General features: G+C 39.9%; 4 protein-coding genes across 4 annotated transcripts; 3 read left to right on the forward strand and 1 right to left on the reverse strand.

Moving 5' to 3' along the window:
• The first annotated feature begins 7 nt into the window (after positions 1-7).
• Positions 8-2,093, forward strand: LOC6633088 (zinc finger protein weckle). Its single transcript, XM_002056235.4, has 3 exons — positions 8-283; positions 346-1,811; positions 1,872-2,093. Exons 1-3 carry the CDS (start codon positions 116-118, stop codon positions 1,912-1,914), a joined length of 1,677 nt encoding a protein of 558 aa, XP_002056271.1. The 5' UTR covers positions 8-115; the 3' UTR covers positions 1,915-2,093.
• A 142-nt stretch (positions 2,094-2,235) lies between these two features.
• On the forward strand, positions 2,236-4,385 carry LOC6633089 (zinc finger protein weckle). The gene is made up of 4 exons (XM_002056236.3): positions 2,236-2,512; positions 2,572-3,648; positions 3,704-4,053; positions 4,113-4,385. Exons 1-4 carry the CDS (start codon positions 2,321-2,323, stop codon positions 4,273-4,275), a joined length of 1,782 nt encoding a protein of 593 aa, XP_002056272.1. The 5' UTR covers positions 2,236-2,320; the 3' UTR covers positions 4,276-4,385.
• Positions 4,329-22,224, reverse strand: Invadolysin (leishmanolysin-like peptidase, invadolysin). Its single transcript, XM_002056237.4, has 9 exons — positions 21,278-22,224; positions 9,581-9,771; positions 7,742-7,772; positions 7,597-7,679; positions 7,424-7,535; positions 6,370-6,755; positions 5,901-6,314; positions 5,546-5,838; positions 4,329-5,488 (listed from the first exon to the last, which is right to left on the reverse strand). Exons 1-9 carry the CDS (start codon positions 21,383-21,385, stop codon positions 5,034-5,036), a joined length of 2,073 nt encoding a protein of 690 aa, XP_002056273.1. The 5' UTR covers positions 21,386-22,224; the 3' UTR covers positions 4,329-5,033.
• LOC26530367 (uncharacterized) lies at positions 14,062-14,996 on the forward strand. The gene is made up of 4 exons (XM_015170757.3): positions 14,062-14,207; positions 14,272-14,418; positions 14,478-14,654; positions 14,705-14,996. The coding sequence occupies exons 1-4, from the start codon at positions 14,157-14,159 to the stop codon at positions 14,735-14,737; spliced, it is 408 nt and encodes a 135-aa protein (XP_015026243.1). The 5' UTR covers positions 14,062-14,156; the 3' UTR covers positions 14,738-14,996.
• Positions 22,225-22,518: the final 294 nt, after the last annotated feature.

Consider the following 22,518-nt stretch of genomic DNA (forward strand, 5'->3'; position numbering starts at 1 on the left):
GTCACTCTAATTCAGTGTTTACCTATTTTCAATAACCAAAACATGTCCAGAATACAAACAAATTGTTGATGGGCATTAAAGCAAGCTAAGAGACGCCCTTTTAACCCGCATCGCAATGGCGGAACACTGTGAGGCTGCGATTGGCGATAGCCATTGGCTAAATTGGTGTCGCCTCTGCGCCAAGGACGATGCACGGGGCAACGTCAAAATATACACAAGTGCCAATGAGAACACTTGGAACAGTATCCTGGTGATGGCCATTAGGAAATATTTCGATGTGCATGTAAGTTGCAGTGGCGACTTGAAAATGTGTTTCGTGCAACTAATCCCACACTTTCAAACCAGATGCAACTGGAGGACGCGCTTGGCGGCGTGCTCTGCAAAGAGTGCTATACATTAGTTAGCGAGCTAATTGACTTTGCCGAACATGTCACCAAAGTTCAGGCCATATTTGAGGTGTTGCGGCTCTCGGAGCCCAATAAGCAGCTCGATATGGAAGCGCTCCGGCAGCAGTATGGACTTCGTGAAGGTGACTGGACGCACATAATTAAACCGGTTTCGGAATTGGAGAACAATACAGCAAAGCAAATTAGCGCTGATATAAAGACAATATCCGCGGAGCTACCAAATCGGAAGCTTGTAGATTTAGACAATGGCTTGGACGGCGAGCTGCCAAAGCGGGAGTTTGTAGATTTGGGCGCCGGCTTGGAATCGGAGGTAACAAAACCGCTGCAAAACGACGAAGAAATGATTGTCAGTCACTTGCCCATTGAAGAAATTGAAGCTCATGATAATCCCATTAGGCCGCGAACTAGACGAAAAATTTCAAAATTACCCAAAACTTATTTACCCGAAAAAACAGTGAGGAAACGAAAAGTGAAATGGAAAGACGAGCCAAAGGTAGACAAGAGCGGCAGTAAGGCTGGAAAAGGCCAACGAGTTCTACCGGAACACACTGAAGAAGGGCTTGAAAATAGCTCTCCAAGCCTTGATGCTAACTTGGAGTATCTACCAGATGTAGCTGCTCCCCCTACAAGCAGCGTAAGGCCTGGGGATAATTTAGCCAACAGCGATAGGGAGGATGTTGAATCGGAAAATGAAAATTCAGATATTCCCTCGAAGCGCAGCAACATGAAGTGCAAATGGTGCGGTAAAATGTATCACAATCCAGCCTCATATCAAAAGCATCTTAGAGTTGTTTGTCGCAAAATCGAACAGCGGCCAAGGATGGATAAGAACACATTCTGTGAGCTCTGCAACAAAACGTTGTCCTCGCCTGCAGCACTAAGGTTGCACAAGGAGGGCATGCACGAAAATGCCAAGCCATATGTGTGCGACCACTGCGGCAAGCAGCTGAAGACCATTACGGCACTCAACGAGCACAAGCTGGTGCATACGGAAGATCGTCCGTTTACCTGTTCGATATGCAAGGCTGGCTTCAAGAACAGAGCTCGACTGAAGGTGCACTATCAGATACACGAGGAGCCCAGCTATGTGTGCAACATTTGTGGCAAAAAGCTGCAGACTCGCCGCACATGGAACATGCACAAACTGGTGCACAGTGAGGAGCGCAAATTCAAGTGTGATGTTTGCGGTGCACTCTTCAAACGCTCCAAAACACTCAAGTCGCACCTGCTTAGCCACACGGGACTGCGTCCCTACGTCTGCAAATACTGCGGCCAAACATTTGCCTGCAATGCAAATTGCCGCGCTCACAAGCTGAAGAAGCACCCGCTGGAGCTCAAAAAGGAGGAGGGCGAGGCCATGTCCTCGCGTCTCAGTGTTCCCACTCTGGAGGAGCTACGTGTCATGTAAGTCAGTAAACATAGCTATGAAGACAGGCGATCAAATGATCTAAATTCTTCTTAAAGGTCCCAAAAAATACCCAAACTGGAACCGGATACATCCAACTAATGTTCGTACTGCAATTGAACAATTCTATGAAATTAAAAACTTATACATATACACTTTTTTTCCCAGTGCTTATTAAATAAGACATAATATAGCAAAAAAATTTAATTATAAGTTACTGTTTAAAGCAAATATGTTTATTTGATCCGCCCAATTGCGACTGAAATTAAAATTATCATTATAAATTTGAGATTATTAGTTATATAAAATATATATAAAATTATAAAATAAATTTCATTTTGCATTGCGATAACAAAAACGACAAAAAATCGATAACAATTCTGGCAGCGGGGGCGACCAAAGGTATCGATACCAGCGCGAACATCGATTGTTGCACCAAACACAACATAGTGAATTGTATATTAAAATTATTTTGCATTTTTGTTTTTTTTTTAATTTAACATCAAAAATGACGGGTTGTGAAACTGTTAGAAGCGCAGCCGAGGAATCGCTGACGCGCACAGATGCATCCAGCTGGCACCGTTGGTGCCGACTCTGCGCCAAAGACCATCCGGACAATGTAAATGTGTATTTCCGAAACGGTGATCAAACTTGGACGAGCGTTCTGGCCGTGGCCATTGGTAAATACTTCTGGGTCAATGTAAGTGTTTGTCATATTATGCATATTTCAAAGACCGCTGACCGCTTGTGATTAAACAGATCAAAATGGAGGACGAACTGAGTAATGCGTTGTGTAAGGAATGCTACACGCTGGTGGAGGATCTAAACGAATTCTCCGACCGAGTTAGTAGGGTTCAAACACTTTTTAGCCGACTGCAGCAGGCCGGATCCCAGGTCAATTTAGACTATGACGAATTGCGTAAGGATTGTGGCTTGCAACCAGATGAGTGGAAACACATTGTTTCGAAGGATGCGACCTTGGAGTGTGCAACTGAAAAATCCAATGCAGATGCGGTTGAATACATTGTCGATGAAATGGTCGAGGCAATTGATGAAGCTGCTGAACTGGCCGAAATCGATGAATCGCCATTCGCAGATCATGATGAAGAAAACGCCTACGAGTCAAACGCCGAAAACGAAGAGACAGCAGAGCCGGCATACGTTGAGCAAGATGTTACGGACAAGGAGTACTTTGAGTCAGAATCAACCACGATTAATACGTACATTGAACAGGAAGCACCAAGCGAAGATGCAGAGGTCGTTGCGGAGCCAAATCCTAATCTAGACGACGCTGAAACTGATCCACGAACTGCAGCGGGACCTACAAATGATGAAGATATACAAAGGAATGTCGAAGCAACCGCTGAACTCAGGAAGATTCCGATGGCAGAGCACGAAGATGTCGATGATGGACACAATCAATACAAATGTACGTCGTGTAGCAAAGGCTATAAGAATCAATTGGCCTACAAACGACATATGGCCGTGTTTCATGGCCTGGTGCCCACGGATAAACACAATCTTGAATGCAAACGCTGTCATACCTTCTTTGCAACAGAGATTCAGTTAACTGCCCATTATCGTACCCATTTGCATGCCAAGGACAAGACGGAGAATAGTTGTAGCTACTGTCCAAAGTCTTTTACAACAGCCGGAGCTCTCAAGCGGCACGTCTCGTCCATACATGAGAATATAAAGCCGTATATCTGTGACTGCTGCGGAAAAGCCATGAAAACAATCACGGCGCTCAACGAGCATAAGCTGGTTCATACCGATGAGTGTCCGTTCGAGTGTCCGATCTGTTTTAGAAGTTTCAAAAACAAGGCTAGGCTAAAGGTGAATGTTCCATTGGATACATATAGTATCTCTACTGATCCTAATATTTTAACAGATACACTCGGACACGCACACAAATAACGATTACAAGTGCAACGTTTGCGGCTTAAAGCTCAATACACGTCGCACTCTTAACATGCACAAATTAGTGCACACGGATGCCAAACAGTACAAATGTGATGTCTGCGGTGCTGCATTTAAGCGTGGCAAAACTTTGAAGGCACATCTGATACTCCATACGGGCATACGGCCGTACAAGTGCAATTTTTGTGGCAAGGACTTTTCGAATGGCTCCAATTGCCGCATGCACAAGCGTAAAACGCATCCCAAGGAGCTTGCCGAGGAAGAGGCACGTGGTGTTATACGCTCCACTCTGCTGCCAATGATCACAGAGCTGACTGAAGCGTGAGTCAACTGGGGCCATCTTTCTTCGCCTTCATTAATATTATTTCCATATTTCATAGTTCCAAGCGTGTCAAGAAACCAGCGAAAGCAGGCACGGCAGTCATGCGTGTAAGGGTCACGGAGGAGACCACAGACCCAACAAATGACATCATATCCGGAGATGAGTTGGAGGCGGCAGCTGATGATGAGGTTCTTTACGAGATTGTGGAGGAGTGCAGCTAAATAGCACACACTCCCAAAAGCAACATATTTAAATAAAGTCTAATTGTTTAAAATACTTGTACATTTCCATATATGTATATATTATAGATTATATTCACAAATTCAGCTTAGATACTAGAATATGAAAATTTGATTATTTTCAGGGTGGTTGTACAGATCCTAAATGCTGCTGCTAGGCTGTCAAAAATTGGCATGCCTCGAGCAAACATCGGAAACAAGCTTAGGCAAAAATGCCGACATATAAATCACAAGATAATTCACGAATTTCGAAAAAATAAATAACAAAGACTTTTGTAGATGAAATAACAAATAATAAAAATGTAGCTTTAGACACAATCACATCTATTATTATAGACAATAGTTGGGATTGTGACTATTCGTTGCGTAAATAAAAACGTCAAAACTTTGGAATGTTTAGATCAGCGCAAAAGTAAAATAACTAAAGAGCTGTGCATAGACGTCAAATTGAAAGCCTTTCATAAGAACAAACTTAAATGGCCTGGACCCGGTTCAAATATAACGTTTTAGCATATCCTTAGTAAAGATCACATATCGGGATAAAATACAATTACAAATACATACATGCAATCACACACACACACATATATATATATATATATATATATATACATATATATATAGGGGGGGAGGGATATTACAATTACGACTTACAGTTAGACAAATTGAGCATATGGTACAAATAGAATTTACAAATTTCACTAAAACATAGAACATTTAACGGTGCCTGATTCAAGGACTTATCTAGGTCTAGCATAGCTCAGCACAGCTAAGAACACAGCGCTGAGTATGGCCACAGATGGACGTTGAGCTCCAGCGCCGCACTCAAGATTATCCCGTGGATACTTATTGAGTGGGTCGGGCTCTTCGCCCGGCCGGCATTGTTTGCCCTCGGCGGCAAAATGCGCGCCGCACAGCTCATGGCAAGGTGGACACATGATTGCGCCCTTATGCAGCCAATCATTAGCCGCAATGCGTATGGAAAGTTTCTGGCCCGGAAACGAGCATTTGTAGCTATAGTTGCCCACAAGTATGTGAAGGCGACCATCGAAGCAATTGTATTTGTAGCAGCCACTGCCCCAATGCTGCCACTCACGCGTCTGATGACAGGAGCGCTCCTCCCACATGGATTCGCTGTGATCGAAGCACTTGGAACCATGACCGTAGCTCTCTAGCGCAAAATTCTTTTCGGGCTCTGCAAAAGGAAACAATTCATTAACACTTTCATTATAAATGGAATTCCACAGCTTACTGGGATTATTTTCCACGAAGCGACAGTGGGAGCCGCGCACTATAATATTCTTGCTACGCCAGGTAAACTCCTGTATGTAAGGACAGTGATCCGCGAGCGAAACAGATCCACCATAGTAACCCTCCTCACCGGACTTTATGTTGTTCAGACTGTCAAAGTTCTGATAGACTTTGGGTAGCTCGTAATCATGCTTGATGAGATTGCATAGCGCTACAGAGTTGCGATCGTCCGTGCATTCCGTCTGCAATGGATCCTGTTTGACTTTGGAGCAGAATGGATGTATGGAGCGACCCCTGCGGAAAGTAGAGAGTAGATATAAGTAAATGAGTCATGGCTAAGTCAGATGGCCACTCACCTATCATGATTCATTTGGATCCAATCCTTGCAGCTGCGCATTGCAAACATGCAACCCAAGCCCTTTCCCCAGGTTAACGGCGTGGCCATCGAATAGTTGGCACGATACCAGCCCGAATCCTCCATCAACGCCAGGGTTATGCGCGAAAACACTGGCGACTGGGTGTGTGTGCCCGTCATTGCCTCGTTCTCCAGTATGCGCTTCTCCCAGTGTGTGAGGGCGGTGCCCTCACCGCCCTGATCCTCCAGCTCTGCGCCCTCCAGCTTATTGCAATCAAAGTGGGCGCGCACCTCAGCAACCACACGTGGCGTGACCATCATATCCACCACCTTCGTCACATGACCACCGCGCACTGACCAATTGGGACGCTCCACTTTGCGTATGGTTTCGTTGCTCCACTGATGAATCTGCAATCTGAAGAGAGTATACATTAAGCATGGATTAATTTTGAACGGCTTTTGCCACTCACTTTTCATTCAAATAGGGTTTGCCCGTGTCTGACTTGCGCGGCGTGCGTGGTCGACCATCGTCGTCCCTGAAAAAGGCGTACAGACTAACCGAGAAGCCCAGCGCATGTAAAATCTCATGCTTCACTGTGGATATCAAGGTCTGCAGCTCTTGCGGCTTGGTGCTGATGCTCTCGGGGCACAGGTTGGCATGGCCCGCTATGGGACGATCCAGCAGCGCCTCCTGCTGACAATGAGCCGCATATGCGACGGTCAGACCCTTGAAGCAGCGTTGTGTCTGTCGTGCCGACACATAAAAGACAAAGTCAGCATTCTCTATTCCATCTCCGGGCTTTGTGCTATTATCAATGCGGCAATTCTGACCCGTGCTATTACACACGCGACACACCTGACAACGGCAATGCAGAAAAAGAATTAGTAATTATTTATATTATCCTGATTGGCTGATTGGTAGCCTGATTGCTTAAGTGATGGGCTTATTGGTAACCTAATTGATTAGCTTATTGATTGACTAACTGAGACTGATTGGTTAACTGACTTGATTGATTGAATGACTTACTAATTGATTGACTCACTGATTCATTGAATGACTAAATGATTGATAAAGTGTGCGACTGAGTAATTGATTGTACGACTAACTGTTGATTAACTGATTGATTGATTGAATGACTAACTAATTGATTATCTGACTGATTGATTGAATGACTAACTGATTGATTAAGTCTGCGACTGACTGATTGACTGCATGATTAACTAATTGATTAACTGACTGATTGATTAAATTAATAAATGTCTTTGATTCTATAGATTGATAAAGAAATTAATTACATGACAGATTGAAAGACTGATTGGGAGACTGACTGAGCAACCCGCAGCTCATTATCAATGTCTGTGTAAAAATTGGCAATGTGATTCACGGAAATGCGGGAAATCCACTGTGCAGGTTCAAAAGGGGGTTTCAAAGAGAAGTAATGCTTAAAATTTGTAGCTTAAAACGTGAGACGGCCCAAGCTGGTGAATACCCGCTTATATAGCATATTAAGGTGCTTAACTCACATCCAGATGCTCGTTGGGCACCTGCACCTCGCCGCACATAGTCGTCGCCTTGCAGTGGTCAATGCAGTGGGTGTGGCCGTTCTTCACATACACCTGGGTGCTGTCGCATTTGCTATAGGTAATAAACAAGGGTGTAAGACTTCAGTTACAAAGCGTTCGCAGCTATTACACACCGATTTAGCCGTATCACGCCCTTGGTCTCGCGCACCATCAATGCCTGTTCCCAGAACTGAACCGCCTCGGGTAGCACCGTGTCCTGCAAATGTAAACCGAGTATTATTAAATGTTTTCGTTTGAGATTACAGCAAGCTAGCTTACATTGATCAAATTAAATTGTTCCTCTTCCAATCTGCAAGTAGATAAATATTAAATATATGGCGATTAGTTAACGTTCATCATATCAATCGGACTATCGAAAAATTATACTATATATATCTATTTTATTTAATTAATCTAAATTTATAATATTTAAATATTAGTTCGCGTTTTGGCAAATTCCATCCGCAAGTATGAAAAAAGTGTAAAAGTCAAAAGCATAAAATATAAGAACTTCATAAATGCGTGTTTAAGCGATTTTGGATATTCCACCTGCAACTGTGTTGATTTGTTGGAAAATTTGTAAGTTTATTTATTTATTTTATTTAAGTTATTTTATTTCAAGCTGACTTTCAACGAACTCTATGTGGGTTTATTTAATAAGTTTTGAACGTTGCAACGCATGAAAAAGTTATAACTAAAATTTTAAGCACAAGACCTATCACGGGCAAGGCCGGGTAATGCTAGCTAGTATTAAATTTAACTTTGAACGTGCAGTTCCACGCGCGGAATATGCGTGGAAAATTGATAGCTACAACTGGAATAAGGGTAAGGCCAGCTAGTTATAAATATGAATTTCATAAATATAGAAGATATAGAATTTAAGTATTGGCAGCTTAGCGAAAGCAGGGTATCTGCTAGTCGGCCACGCCAAACAAGAGATCTCCTAGTCATTAGTTGAATTAAACCTTGTGTAAACACTTTTTTTCATCACATAACTCAAGATGTTTTAAGATCAAGCTTTGCTGATTATTTCGATTGAACCAACCGGATTGTCATGTGGCGTATGCTCAGTTTTTCAGAGTACATGCGAAATGTGCTGCTAAGGTAACAATTCCTGGAACTGACCTTGCGCTTTGGCATTGGTAATGAACGGCGTTGTGTCGGCTTTGCTTTGGCCGATTAGCCGCCATTTTCAATCGCAGCCAAGTTAAAGTGTGTCACAATCGGAGCTAGCCTTAAAGAGGCCATGTTTAGCTCAACCAATTGAACGTCGCACGCAGCGCAGCCAAATTTGGCTTCAGATGTTGCTCAATGAAAGGCAAATGGTTAACGGTCCGGCGACGCTTTAACTTGACATTCGGCTCAGTCGAATGGTAAACAGTTGGCCATTAAAGCGCAATTAGAGCCAATTTTTATTTATATACTCTGTTCGCAAAGTGTGTAAGAGTATATTGGTTTGTAACTTCAAAATATATATATATACGTGCTTAGACAAAATATTTGATTAAGTTATAACTAATTGGACATCTGCAACTATCTTCAGAGCAGGCGAGCTACTGATAAGCTCCTCTTTAGTTATATATATTCCTTAAGTATTCGCTCGAAATGATATTTACTAAACCAATTACCAAGAGGACTCTTTTCAACTGTTTTAAACTGGTAATAGAAGGTCTAATATTAGGGCTCGGTTCACGATTCGAACCAGTTTTCGGTTCAAACTCTTATCATACATTTTATGTGACCTACTTGCTCAGTTTTAAAGCTATCTTCTTCAGGGTTTACTTAGATACGCCTTGGTATCGGTCGCAAAAGTACTTGTATCAAGACATCTTGACCAAACGCGGCATTTATAAATTTCTCTAAATATGTGCAAAATCTTGAAAATAAGGGTATTTAATCGTTAGTTAATACCTAAATGCTACTAGGATATAAAAGTAAGTTCACAGTTGATAAATATTTGAGTGCCACGCTTAAACCGGTTCAATTTAAGAGCACTGCGAACGAGATATGCCGCAGTCGAGTCGAACCGTTTAATTATTTGTTTTGTATTTTTTCTTTCGCACCTTCAAACTGCAGCTGCAGCTGTAGCCATGTGGCCGTGTAGCCGATTTGGCTTACCTGTAAACAGATTCATCGTAGACGAGCAGAATGCGCAGCGGTTGATCGGCGACAATGCTGCGCCGGCGCATGCTATGCACCGCTGGACTCGGGTTCCAGTTGGTCACGTCATTGACGCCATCATCAGCATCATCATCATTATCATCAGCATCATGATGATGGGCCAGCTGTATGCGCACACCGTGAACGACCTGTAACGATTGGAGGGGGGGGGGGGGGGGGGGGGGGGGGGGGAGAGAAGAAATTTGGGGTTTGCTTTAAATTATTTGTTAAACGAAAGCGAAAATGTTGCCAACAATTAGACAATTAGAGATGACGACATGGCCATAAAAGGCCACACAGAAAATGAAAAAGTGGCAGACGTAATTGGCTTTTGGGCAAATTGCAGTGAAATTAATTTTCAAATTGCCCGCCAAAATGTCGAACGATTGAGACATCGAAATGTCAATGAAATTTTGGGGCTTTTCAGCAAATTGGGTTTGTTTTGTTATTTTATTGCCATTTTTTTGTTTGTTGGCCATTGTGCAATGTGTGCCAATTATTGTGCATAAATTAGACCCTGTTGAATATGCAAAAAGACCATGCCGAGCCATTTGGACTGATTATCTATTATAATTTATGGTTGGCCGGACTACAGACAAGCGGACAGACAACACACTCAACGTTTATTGAGAGAGAATCTTTTGGCTGCGCTTCACTGCTCTAGTTGAATCGTTGCGACCGACAAATACCCTGTACTTTGAGACAATTTTCGGTCAAATCTTTAATAAGTTTTGCGCTTTTCTTTCAGTCAACATCAGATTTTCAGGACTTAAAGCACCTTTAAAAGTGAGGTAAGATTTCTAAATGCAAACATTTGACATGCCACAAGCTCTACATCCCTCCGCTCCAGCTTGGCAAAAAATTAATTCTTTAATTACTTTTGTATTTATCTTTTGTTCGTTGTATTATTTGCTGGGCTTAACGGTATCTACTTAATGTGTGCAGGTACACAGGCAAAATTTAAAATTTAAAGGGCATGGAAGGGCTTAACAATATATTCATGTAACAAACATTTGCACGACTTCAATCTACCCATCTGCAAATGCAACAGGGTATAGTAGGTACATGTAGTACGCTCCAGCACTGAAGATTGAAAGCTAGTTCGCTTTCAGCGCCAGGCCAAAATGAAAGTGAAATGTAGTTAGATTTTTGCATGTAATATAAGGTTTTATCTGGTTGCTTTAATAATAAAGATCAGCACATGGTCAGGCTTTCAGCTGAATCGAGAGGCAACAGCAATTAATGAGTTAATAATCGTTAACTAATTATGTAAACAAGGCAATTTTGATTTTCAATTCAATTTAATGGCACAATTTGCAGCTTGGGACTGGTCGTGAGCCATGATTGAGTAGATGTGACTTCTAAATGCTGCTAAATGCCATTTCCAGACACCTGCACATTCATTGTATTTAATGAGCATGACAAGTTGTTCTAGATAATGCCGAAGATTTTATACTCTTGCGTGCACAAAGCAAGTCTGCGATATGTACATCTGTGACAAAACAAGTTTCAGTTTGGTTAAAGTTTCTTGAAGAAACAAGTAAGGGCTCTAGTAGGGAGCTGCCGAATAGGGCCTGAACCCTCTTTTTTCAAACCTCGTTAGGGTTTGAACTCGCAACAGACAACATCAAAGAAGACGCGCATAAATGAATCCATTTGCGATTGCTGCACCAAACTCGAGGCCAGCCAAAAGATGTTATCTTTAATACCATTTGAGTTTCTTAATCGATCTTAATGAAATTTTTTTACAGTAGATCTTATTGTGCTATAGAATATTTGTATATTTTGAAAATATCAATTGCATTTAACTTATGGGCAAAATAATTAAAAAAAAAACAGTATCTTGATATGGATTTTTATCGATTTCTTGGGCGGGTCAAGTGATCGCAAACAAACTCGATCTGGGCAGGCACTGGGAGCCCCTACATCTAAAATTTCAAGTCTCTAGCTCTTATAGGTTCTGAGATCCTTGCATTCATACACACGGACAGACGGACAGTCAGATGGACATGGCTAGATAAACCCGGTTAGTTCGCATAAAAACAGGCAGAAAGACAGGCATGGCTTGGAATAAGTCTCCTTCTATGCGTTATATATTTTATGCCAAATTATAATACCCTCTAGAAGGGTATATTACATTATATTATATTACAAAGGTATTATTTTATAAGGTAAGTGTTGCATTTAATTGATTCTAAGAAGTTGATGTGATTTCACGTCCATTTGAACATTGATTAAGATATTTTGAGAAAATACAAAGCTTTCCATTTAAATACAATTCAGCCACATGTTTAGAATCTTTATTAGTGCGTTACACTTTCCACAATAAATTTATAATAACCTCTGTGAGAGTATAAGAAACATATAAACGTACATAAACATTGTATCGTACATAGACTTGCCAACAACAATACAAGCAATTTATCTATATTTGTCTATTCAGCAAAAAAAAAAAAAAATAAAAATAAAGAACAACGATCACGAAAAGAAGAGAAAAATACGCTGATCTTAAGACAAAATGCAGTGGCGTAGTTTGAAGGGGATTCCAAAGTCTATAATCAAACGCAAATAGTTGGAGAAAAAAAACCCCCTTGCAAATGCGCAGCTGCCGAACGTATGAAAATCATTTAGATAACAAAAGTAAACATTACAATTGTTTCCTCGGAAGATCGTGACGACCCTCAAGAGTGAACAGCACTTTGCATGATATTCAAAGGGGTGCTACTGCCCAACAACCCCCCCCCCCCCCCCATCGCTCCTTCCAGTTCGACCCACCTGTTTTTACAACCTAAAACTGCGTCTCATTTGGCGGTTTCGCATGCGAATTGTGCATTGAAATCCGTTAAACCGCTTTTAACCGCACAAATAACACGGAGCACTGCGGCAGCATTCGCCAGGTGAAAGATGAGCCGCAGCACCTGACGCACAATGCGCTGCGATGATGGCAAACGTTGCCACAGCCACCGAGCTGCCACATGTGGCAAGCTTTTAGCGCCAGTGTCAATCGTTGCACAATGTGTTTGCAAATTGAATCCGAAAATAAAAATAAAATTCATAGCTAAAGCTCTACTTCAAAATTCCAAATCGGTAAACTAAAACATTATACCCTTTTTACCCATTTTTAATGGGTTCAGGTTATAAAAAGCAAATTAAACTATTTCAAAAACTTACAAAATTAGTTTAGTTCAGTGACATTCTGATTTTAATTATGGTTCGATAAGAAGTTCATTTTTACTTAAGCCTTGAACCGGATCTGAAGCATTACTATTGCCATTCAAAGCCAGTAAGAGGTTCTAGTCGGAAGCTCCCGACTCCTCCTCTTCTTCCAACACCACATGCAAATATATACACTCATCTAGAAGCTACATGTCAAGTTGGGTAACTCTAGCTCTTATTATATACCAAAATTTCCCAAAAACAGGATATCGATATAGATTTTTATCGATTACTTGGAAAGTTATCGATTATCGGAAACAAACTCGATCTGCGCAGGCACTAGGGTGATCTACATTTAAAGTTTCACGTTTCAAGCTCCTATAGGTTCTGATATCCTAATGATGCTGATCAAGAATATATATACTTTATGGGATCTCTCTGTTACATACATTTTGCCCATTTTCAATGGATGGAGGATATATAAAAAAAGATTACACAATTATAATAATATATAAAATGAAAAATTAAATTTTAATTTATTTCCCTTTTTTATTTACTTTGGAGGCGATTTACCCCACAGTGCGCTTGCTTGACTCTTTGAATGCTGCAACAATGCGAAATCGGATAGGCTTTGCAATTCATCGAACATCTGGCAAATCAGTCATTATTAAAAACTATTTAAAACACAAAACAAAAAATAAATAAAAAACAAAAAAAAACACAAAAGCCGTTCAATTTACGATTACAATGTTTGACAAAACATTTTTATTTTAGTTAATTATATATTATATTTTATTTAATGTTATCGATATCTGAATTTGAATATGTAACAAAGGATTTACATTTTTCGCATTTGGCAACTGTCAAACTTTTTACGGAAAACATTTGCAATATTGCATTGACCTTTTGTTGAACTTAATTCCTTCACCTGCATGCACACACACTCATACACACACACACACACACACACAAACTGAAACAAAATATTGTTTGCGAGTGTTGGAAATATTGAAAAGGAGCATCATGTAATAAAAACAGCATTCAAAGATTTATTTTATTGTTGATTGAATTAGTAAATTAAAATTGAATTTAACAACAATTGAGAGAATTATCTTAAATTGAATTTTAATACAGACGTTTACTGTACGCATAGAAAACGACACGTTTTACAACACTGCTGTTGTATAACTCATGAATTTGTAGTAATAAACATATAATGTTTTTTGTTTTTTGTGTTAATGATTTGCGTGTAATTATATTTTTGTTTTGAATATTAGATATTATTAATTTGGTTTTTCGTATCTCGTATTTGTTAATGTGATCCGACTCTACGCTAAAATATTGCGTTAAGCTTTAAAATTTAGTTCAAATTGTCAACATGAGGAGCACACATCTAGCTATTCTTTTATTTACACTCAAACTGGGTTTGGTGAGTTGAAGCAAGTTTGATCAAGCATTTGGTGCTCAATACCCAATACCCTATACCCAAACAGGTCGTGGGATCTTTTAAATTCCAGAACTTGGAATGTACCGTTCATATTCCTCGAATCGCAAGTGTTGAGGAGTGTCGCATTCGAGCGATTAATCGCACTCAAAATTTGCTAAATCTTAGGTTACATTTGAAAGAAACTATATCAAATGTAAATATAATTGCTAAAGCAACCGATCAATTAATATATACAAGAAAACTTTATCTTAGCTGCAAGTGAACTTCAAAATTTTAAAACGTGAACGCGGCGGTTGGCATCCATTTCTATACTCCATGAAAGTGGATCTGTGTAAATTCTTTGAGAGTCCCAATCGACATCCGCTGCCCGCAATAATGTTTCATTATGTGAAAGATTTTACAAATGTCAATCACAGCTGTCCATTTTTGGTAAGTTTGCTTTCATTTTGTTGCATTTAGTGTTTATTTCCTCCCTTTAGGCCAATACGTACATGGAACTGGGCGCATTTTAACTGGATGAACTGAGCATTATGAAACGATTCCCCGTCGAGGCTGGGCAATATGCAATACACACATCGTGGTACTCGAAAAATCTATTGATCTTTCATATAAATGGCTCCGCAAATTATATCAAATAGATTCCATGGATCGCTCGATATACTCGAGACCAGTTTAATAATTCAAATGGAAATAAATAAATAAATAAATTGTTGCTTAAAATATTCATTTTGTATACCGATTGTATATGTAATTCCTTGTTACCTAGCTTTTTTTTCTTACTGAAGGCAATTTGAAATAATTTCCGCCTTACTCACTCATGCGTTTAATTACACAAATATCAGTTGATTATTTTATGATTGTTTTATTTCTTACTTGAACTAAACAAATAAATCCATTTGTGCTGTGATTAAATGCGTCAGCCTTTAATTCTAGCCAATCTTAAACTAGATTTCAATTCATTTTGATTTTTATAATCTTTAACTAGATTTTCTGTTATACTTAAAGTTTTTTTATTATTATTATTTATCATCATTTTCCATAGGCTAAGAAACGCTCCTTTTGGACTAAAATTTTATTTTCGCATTTTTTATTGTTTATTTATTTTCCCGAATATTTATACTATTTTTGGTGGACTTTTAGAAATTGTTGAAAAATTGCTCGATGTGCAATGTGCAGCAGTAGAAGCAGAAGCGAGTTACCAAATTATGACATACATACATCTACTTCCGCCCACATATCTCCCTTCGTCCAATTTATGACATACAAAATTATGAATAAATCTGCCTCCGACGACATATGTATCTCCATTTGGCGAGATTATGTCGTTTTAAAGCGACAAAGTACGCCGATCTAAGAACGACATAATCAAGCCCCTTTAAGTATCACAAATAAAATAGGGGGTTTCCCTCTGAGTAAAGATATGTAGCAAGCAAAAATTGAGATTAAAGGAGAAACTTATCAATTAAAGTTGGGTTTCATAACGTTTTTCGTCAGGATATCTGTACTGAAAATAACGCTGGGCACACACATGTATATCCTGTTTAAATATATTTAAAACAATGCTGAAAAATTGATTATGGAATTGGTGCAGCAGCTGCCGCCACACTTTCTAAGCACAGAAAATATGCTTATTCAATCTGCGATAAGACGTAATGCTCAGGTAGCTCAAGTAGCTTACTAACACACAAAATGCGACTATCTAACAAATTTATTTTGCGTGCCACATTCGAGCGTGTCCAGTCTTTAAATGCGACTCACGTTTAAGGCAATTGAAATCGGGGCTAAACAGAGGGAACAAAAAGAGAAATGTACCGTATGCTGCGCCTGGCTGCCTCCAGTATTTGCTTTTTTAGTCAAACGACAACAACAACAACAACAGAAAACACCCATAAATATCAAACACGATCCGCTGCACGCATGCGCCGGGCGCCGACCATTTAACAGTTGCGCATGCTAATTTGAGCAAGTGAATCGATCAGCCGCAGAGAGCGAGCGGGAGGGGAGGACAGAGACGCGCGCGGGCGTTATGTTGAGTAATTATTTACGTGCCTGGAGCAGACAATCTGTCATTCGTTCACTAAGCCAAGCATGACGACATTTTTGCGCCAACCCCTCTCTCTTTCTCTTTCGCTCAACTCCGCCGTCTTGCCTTTTGTCAAGACTTTGGCGATCTTCCGCAGTTTTTCACTGCCGTCTGTCACCTGCGTTCAATGCTCGCGCCGGCCAAATCAATCGAAGCTTTCAAGCTTGACTGCCTGCCTGCGAGTGAGTGAAGCAATGAGTGAGTATTTGTGCTTTCACTTTCGATCTGTGGGCGCTCAAGCTCAGCTGTAGCCCTCCCTGGCGGCTAGTGTTGTTTGCTTACACATACTCAATATGTACACACGTATGTTTGTGCGTGTGTGTGTATGCATTATTGAGCAGCGGCTATTTTGCATGCAGCGCTAGTTTATGGTTTATTTGCTTCTCTTGGGCTCAATTTATTTGTTACCTCACATTGTGACCGCAACGAACATGTTACTTAATTAAAATCATGAATAGCACACAAAAGCACATTAATAAACTAACCACATCCACACACAGACGCACGGACTACGCAAATTTAACGCATCATTCTACTAGTGGCAATCTCTACAGTGAATTATTTCCAATTTGCCTCGCTAACTGACGTAAATTGAATGAAATCGTCCGACTCGCTCCAACTGTAGATTATTGAATTTGTCGTCCTCCATCTAGCACGTACGCACAAGTCGCCCAGCAACCCACAACCAACGGTACATTGCAGCAAACACGAGGCAGCAGCTGAACGTTATTTGAGAACGAACTCAAATTGAATTTTACGCTCATTGAATATGCTCAGAAATTCATTTTGCAATTTGCCAATGTACAAATGCAGGAGACGAGGGCTGCAGCCTGTAAGAAGGAGAGTTGTTGCTGCACTCAAAACGAACAGGCGACATTTTTGTCAAGGTTACCACCTACTTGAAATACTGCACTAGCCTGGACTGACCCACAAACATCGTATCATTTACAGTTGTCGTTAAGGCAACTTGTTGCGTTTTATTAAATTCATAATATTGGCCTGGCGTGTGTTTCAAAATTAGCCTCGGGCCATGTAGCATAATTAACTAACTGACTAACTGATCGTTGGCTTTCAACAAACTTGTTTCGCTGGCAACCGGCACACGCACACACACGCACACACACACACACACACACACAAACACACACAGACAGCATCAGCTGGAGATAAGTTGCGCGATTTTATCTTTTGCACTTGTTTATTTGCCCGATTGTTTACACAACGCCTTCAATGTGCTTAGCTACTCTGTAGTGCACTGTATACTGTGTATAACAAGAAGGAACAGTTGGCCGCGCCGACTATTAAATACTCTTTCACTGTACCGTTTAACAAATAATTCAACTGAAGCTTGAAATTGTCGAAAGAAGTGAATTTATATTGAACAAAAAATACAATTTAATGCTTAGTTTGGTTATGAAATGATATAGATTATCTTTCTGAACGATAAATACCTATTTACTGCAGTATATAAACCAAGTATAATTTATAATTATTATGTTTTATCCATTTTACGGTTATTTCCCTATGGGCATTACACAATTTGTGACAAATTTATCATACACTATGTAGAGTATAAAAATGGTTTATGTAAGCACATCTTAATTAAAAAGCTCAAAAGCAATTTTTGCAGTTACAGTTACAAATAGAAATGTCTCTCACTTTCTAGTAGCAAAACGAGATACAATACACAAGGACAGATATACAGATGTGTGTGTGCGAGAGTGTGTGTGATTGTGTGCAAGAGAGTGTGTGCAACCTACAGCCAATTATAATGGCAAACAAATGCAATAAGCACAAACAGAAATCTATGCAGACGACTCGGGGTCAAAGTTGGCTGTTTCAATACCCCTTACGGGTCTTATTTACCAGCTTGAAACGGAGCAGAAATGCCCTTTAACTTAGTTTCGTTGAGATTGTTGAGGTCATAAATAATAACAAAAAAAAAAAGTAACAACAATAAATAAGTAGGCGGCATAATATATAGAAGCCTTTAACAAGATTACAACTTTTGAGAAATCTATTTTTAGATCAAACGACGAGCTTCTCAAACGTCCATTTAATGATGTGACTGCTCAAGTCGGGAGTGCTCAACTAGCTAATACCCTGCACCAGACCGAGCTGCTGCTGTAAGCAATTCGGCTCCTGGGCTTCTTCTTTCTTTGTCAATTGATTTCGGTGTTTATAGTCCGATCTTTAAGGAATACGTTTAGAAATATGTTTTTATTAGAGGTCCAGGGGAGGTTTCCAAAAGTTAAAACATTCTAGATGTGTGTGTACTATATGAAAGCCTACTATAAAAATTTGGCATATGGTTCAGGGGCTCAGTTATTTGGAAAATTTTGGATGCTTCACATACTCTCCTGCCCGCCGGATACTGCGGATAAAATAAAATAGCTTATTTTGCATACTTATTATAACATTGATTTAAATGAAATTCACTCTAACGAATATTTAAAAAAGAAAATATTGAAAAAATTGAAGAGTCAAAGGAAATGAAATTTAACTCCTGACCAGTTTGTCCTCCTCAGTTACATATCATCCTAACCAAACTTAAAAACAAAAAAAAACAAGTAAGAGGTACTAGTCGGGAGCACCCGACTAGGGGATACCCCGAACCCTCTTCTCCCAACATCAAATGCATATATATATTATATTTTAGAAGCTATTTGTCAAGTTCGGTGACTCTAGATCTTATTATTTACCGAAATTGCCCAAAAAACAGGATATCGACATCGATTTTTATCGATTACTTGCAAAACGGAGTAAGTTATCGATTATCGGAAACAAACTCGATCTGCGCTGGCACTAAGAGCACTGACATCTAAAATTTCAGTCTCTAGCTCTTATAGGTTTGAGTTCCTTGCGTTCATACATACGGACAGACGGACAGGCAGACAGACGGACATGGCTAGATCGACTCGGCTATTGATGCTGATCAAGAATATATATACTTTATGGGGTCGGAGAAGCTTCCTTCTACCTGTTACATACATTTGGATTTCGTACAATTACAATATACATTTTTAATGGTTCAGGGTATAAAAAGTGTCTGAAAATCCCCTCATTTTTGTCAGGTTTCACTTACAAAAAAAAAAAAAAAAACATCTTATTTCTTTATTACTTTTAAAATTTTATATAATTATTAAACTAGCAAGGAGGTCGTGCTGTCAATTACTAGAATTATTATGATTATTGGGAAAGATAAGCACACGTCTATTAAGATATCCAATAAAATGAGCTTCGTATTGTTCACATTCAATTCGTTATCTTGGGTAGGATAAAACTAATGAAATACTGCCAGCTAAACTGGCATCATCATGGTTGGACTTGTTGTATTTATTGAGAGACGTGACAAATTATTCAATTTGCCTCGTCAGCCTGTTTAAATTTATTTAAGCGTAATTAAAACTGAACACAGTGGGCAAGGCAACGTTGCGGCTTGGAATGGGCTGGCTGGCTGGAGGTGTCGGGGGTCCAGCACTTGGTTTTACGGAGTGCCCGCATTTATTGCAGCATTTACATACTCGCATAAATCCGAGCGATCAGCGCGCAAGTCAGGATCCGGGCGGGCGGCAATTGTGGCGGGGCACTTGCCGGAATGCTTGTATTTGAAACGTTTCAAGTTACAAATAATTAAAATAATTGTATGCGTATTAAGCCTCAACAGTGTGGGCGGCCAGCAGATACCCTGCCACAAGTTATACTAGACAATAGAACAAAAATGTTCGTTTGCGTTTCAATGGAAACAGAAAATGGACTTGCTTTTGAGTTTTCGTTAAAATTCTCAACAAGTTTAAGCATGGAACGATTGGTAAGATATTTGTATAACAGTTGATAGAGGTGAAAGGATCACAGCATAGCAAAAATTTACCATCTTTATATGCGTGTACTTCACATTTGCAGGGTATTAATACGTTTAAGAACATGCCGCGCTTTTGAGGGGTTTTCCCACTCGCTTATTGTTGACTTCTACTAAAATGTAATGCAGATATATTCAAAGGTTTCAATTCGATTCTCAGTACTTGAAGCGGGCACAATCTGCTCCAGCTCTACGATAATTATGTAAATGATCCGTTTTTCCACAATTGCCAGTGACCTTTTATTTATGACGGACCGCCAATTAAACTAAAGTCGATTACAGTTAAGAACGACAGGTGTCGGACAGACCCAGACATTAAACCGGGTCACAGCCGGTTAGAGCCTCGCGCCTGGTTCGAGCCGTGGGCGTTTGGCAGCCGCTAAGTCGCTGGGCCGTTAGCTTCGCATGTGGCGCATTCAATTATAATTTGTGTATGGTTACCTAATGGATTTGTCAATGCATTGCCAAAAGCATCACGCGGAGCTGTGTGTGAGAACTATGGTCTCTGCTGCTCCCCACTAATACTTTAATCATTTCACAGAGTTATCAAAAGCTCGGTTCAGAACTAGTTCCAAATATATGCACATATTTCAAAACTGTTGTTTTTTAAGGGCAGTGTTGGTTATGAAGCTGTGTAATTGAACCAGCACTTCGAACCCCAGGCTAGACTGTAAAGTTGTATTTTTTAGTGCAATAATATTATCTTTAAATAATGGTATATTTCTTCATCTTGCATGATATTTTGCCAAACTAATTTTTTAGGGAAACATCCCTATGGATAAGCAATAAAAACTTAAGTGTTGGCAACTGCTTAAATAAAATTTCGTTTACATCAGCCAACACTTAAAATTGAATGTAAAGCGGATTACAATTTTTTTCCCTTGCTAGAACAAATGTTTGTATATGGATGAGGAGCAGCAGCAGTATTTAAAGCTTTAATTAAGCTGTACATGAAAGCAATTAAGAGTTTTATTAAGTCTTGAGAGAGCCGTTCTTATGAGGTGGAAAGACCACACGCATGTACACACACACACATCCAAGCAAACAGATTAAGGATTTTGAGGCGAATCAAGGATTGAATGAACGGGTGTGGGGGGTTCTTGTACTCACCTCGTGTGCTTTGGGATGTTGATGCTGACAGTTGTGCGCATTGACTAACAGCCAGCAGCAGCAGCAATACGCAAGAATGGTCAAATGAAGCAGCTTCGACCGTGGCATGGCGTTCGCAATGTGTGGGCGGGACGGGTTGGGCGTGTTGAAGCGTATATGTGGGAATTAATACCCTGAGCTATCTCCGAGCTAATTATAGAACTGGGTGCTAGAACCTCTCACTCAATACCTGGTATGCATGGTGAGGATTGAAAACCTGCACACACACACAAGGAGCATGCATAAATATACTTATATATGTGTGTGTGTGTGTACATGCATAAAGATTTAAGCATTTGTTTACAGCGTTTCTCAATTGTTGTTTTTGTTGCATGCTTTATTAGCCGTTATTTGCTCATGCGCTTTATGCTTCTTTCTCTGTATTATTTTGTTTGTTGGTTTTTGCTTATTTCTTTTTTTTTTTGTCAATTAACTCGCGCACCGAAACCGGCTGGGCAGCCCATGCTCCTGTCCCTGCCTCGCCCGCGCACACACATTCAACACACACACACACACATACACTCGCGCCTAGTTACACAGCAAATTGGAATTGGGGCTTTGGTTTTGTACTTGGGTGGGTGCGTCCGCGTCCGCGAATTAGGTCCACAAGCTGCCGAAACGCCAACTCGCCGCTGCAATGCCACAATTTCTGCCTGCAGTCGCTTTTGTTGTTGTTACAGCAACATCGCGTAAATGTCAAATTCTCATGAACTGCTTTCAAAGACGCTGCGTTTGATAAAGCATTTGTTGATGAATTAATAAAGTAAACTACTTAAATTATAACGTTACACTTATTTAAACATTTTCATTCAACATAATAATCAAACACAAAAACAATAAACACGGGGGTAATCAAAGCAGCGACAGTCTCGCGATTCTAGCGTCCAGCTTGGTCGACGCTCTCTTCCGTATTGAATGAATGTGCGTCAAACTAGCGGCGGTGACTTAGCGTCGAATTTTGGTACTTGTTATCGGAAAAGTATCGGTCACTTTTAAATGCGATTATTTGGTTTTAAGCACGAAACCAAATAAATTAAATTGCAGAAATGCAACAATTAAATTATTTACTGCCTACATTCATTTGTTTTTGAATTTTAATTTATAATAAAGGTAAACCAAGGTGTTGAGATATTAGGTTTCCAGCATTCTTTAAATATCTCAATTTAGGTATAATGCCCCCGAAAACCGCAAATACACGATTG

The sequence above is a fragment of the Drosophila virilis genome, chromosome 2 (assembly GCF_030788295.1).
Source record: "Drosophila virilis strain 15010-1051.87 chromosome 2, Dvir_AGI_RSII-ME, whole genome shotgun sequence".
Taxonomy (NCBI): domain Eukaryota; kingdom Metazoa; phylum Arthropoda; class Insecta; order Diptera; family Drosophilidae; genus Drosophila; species Drosophila virilis.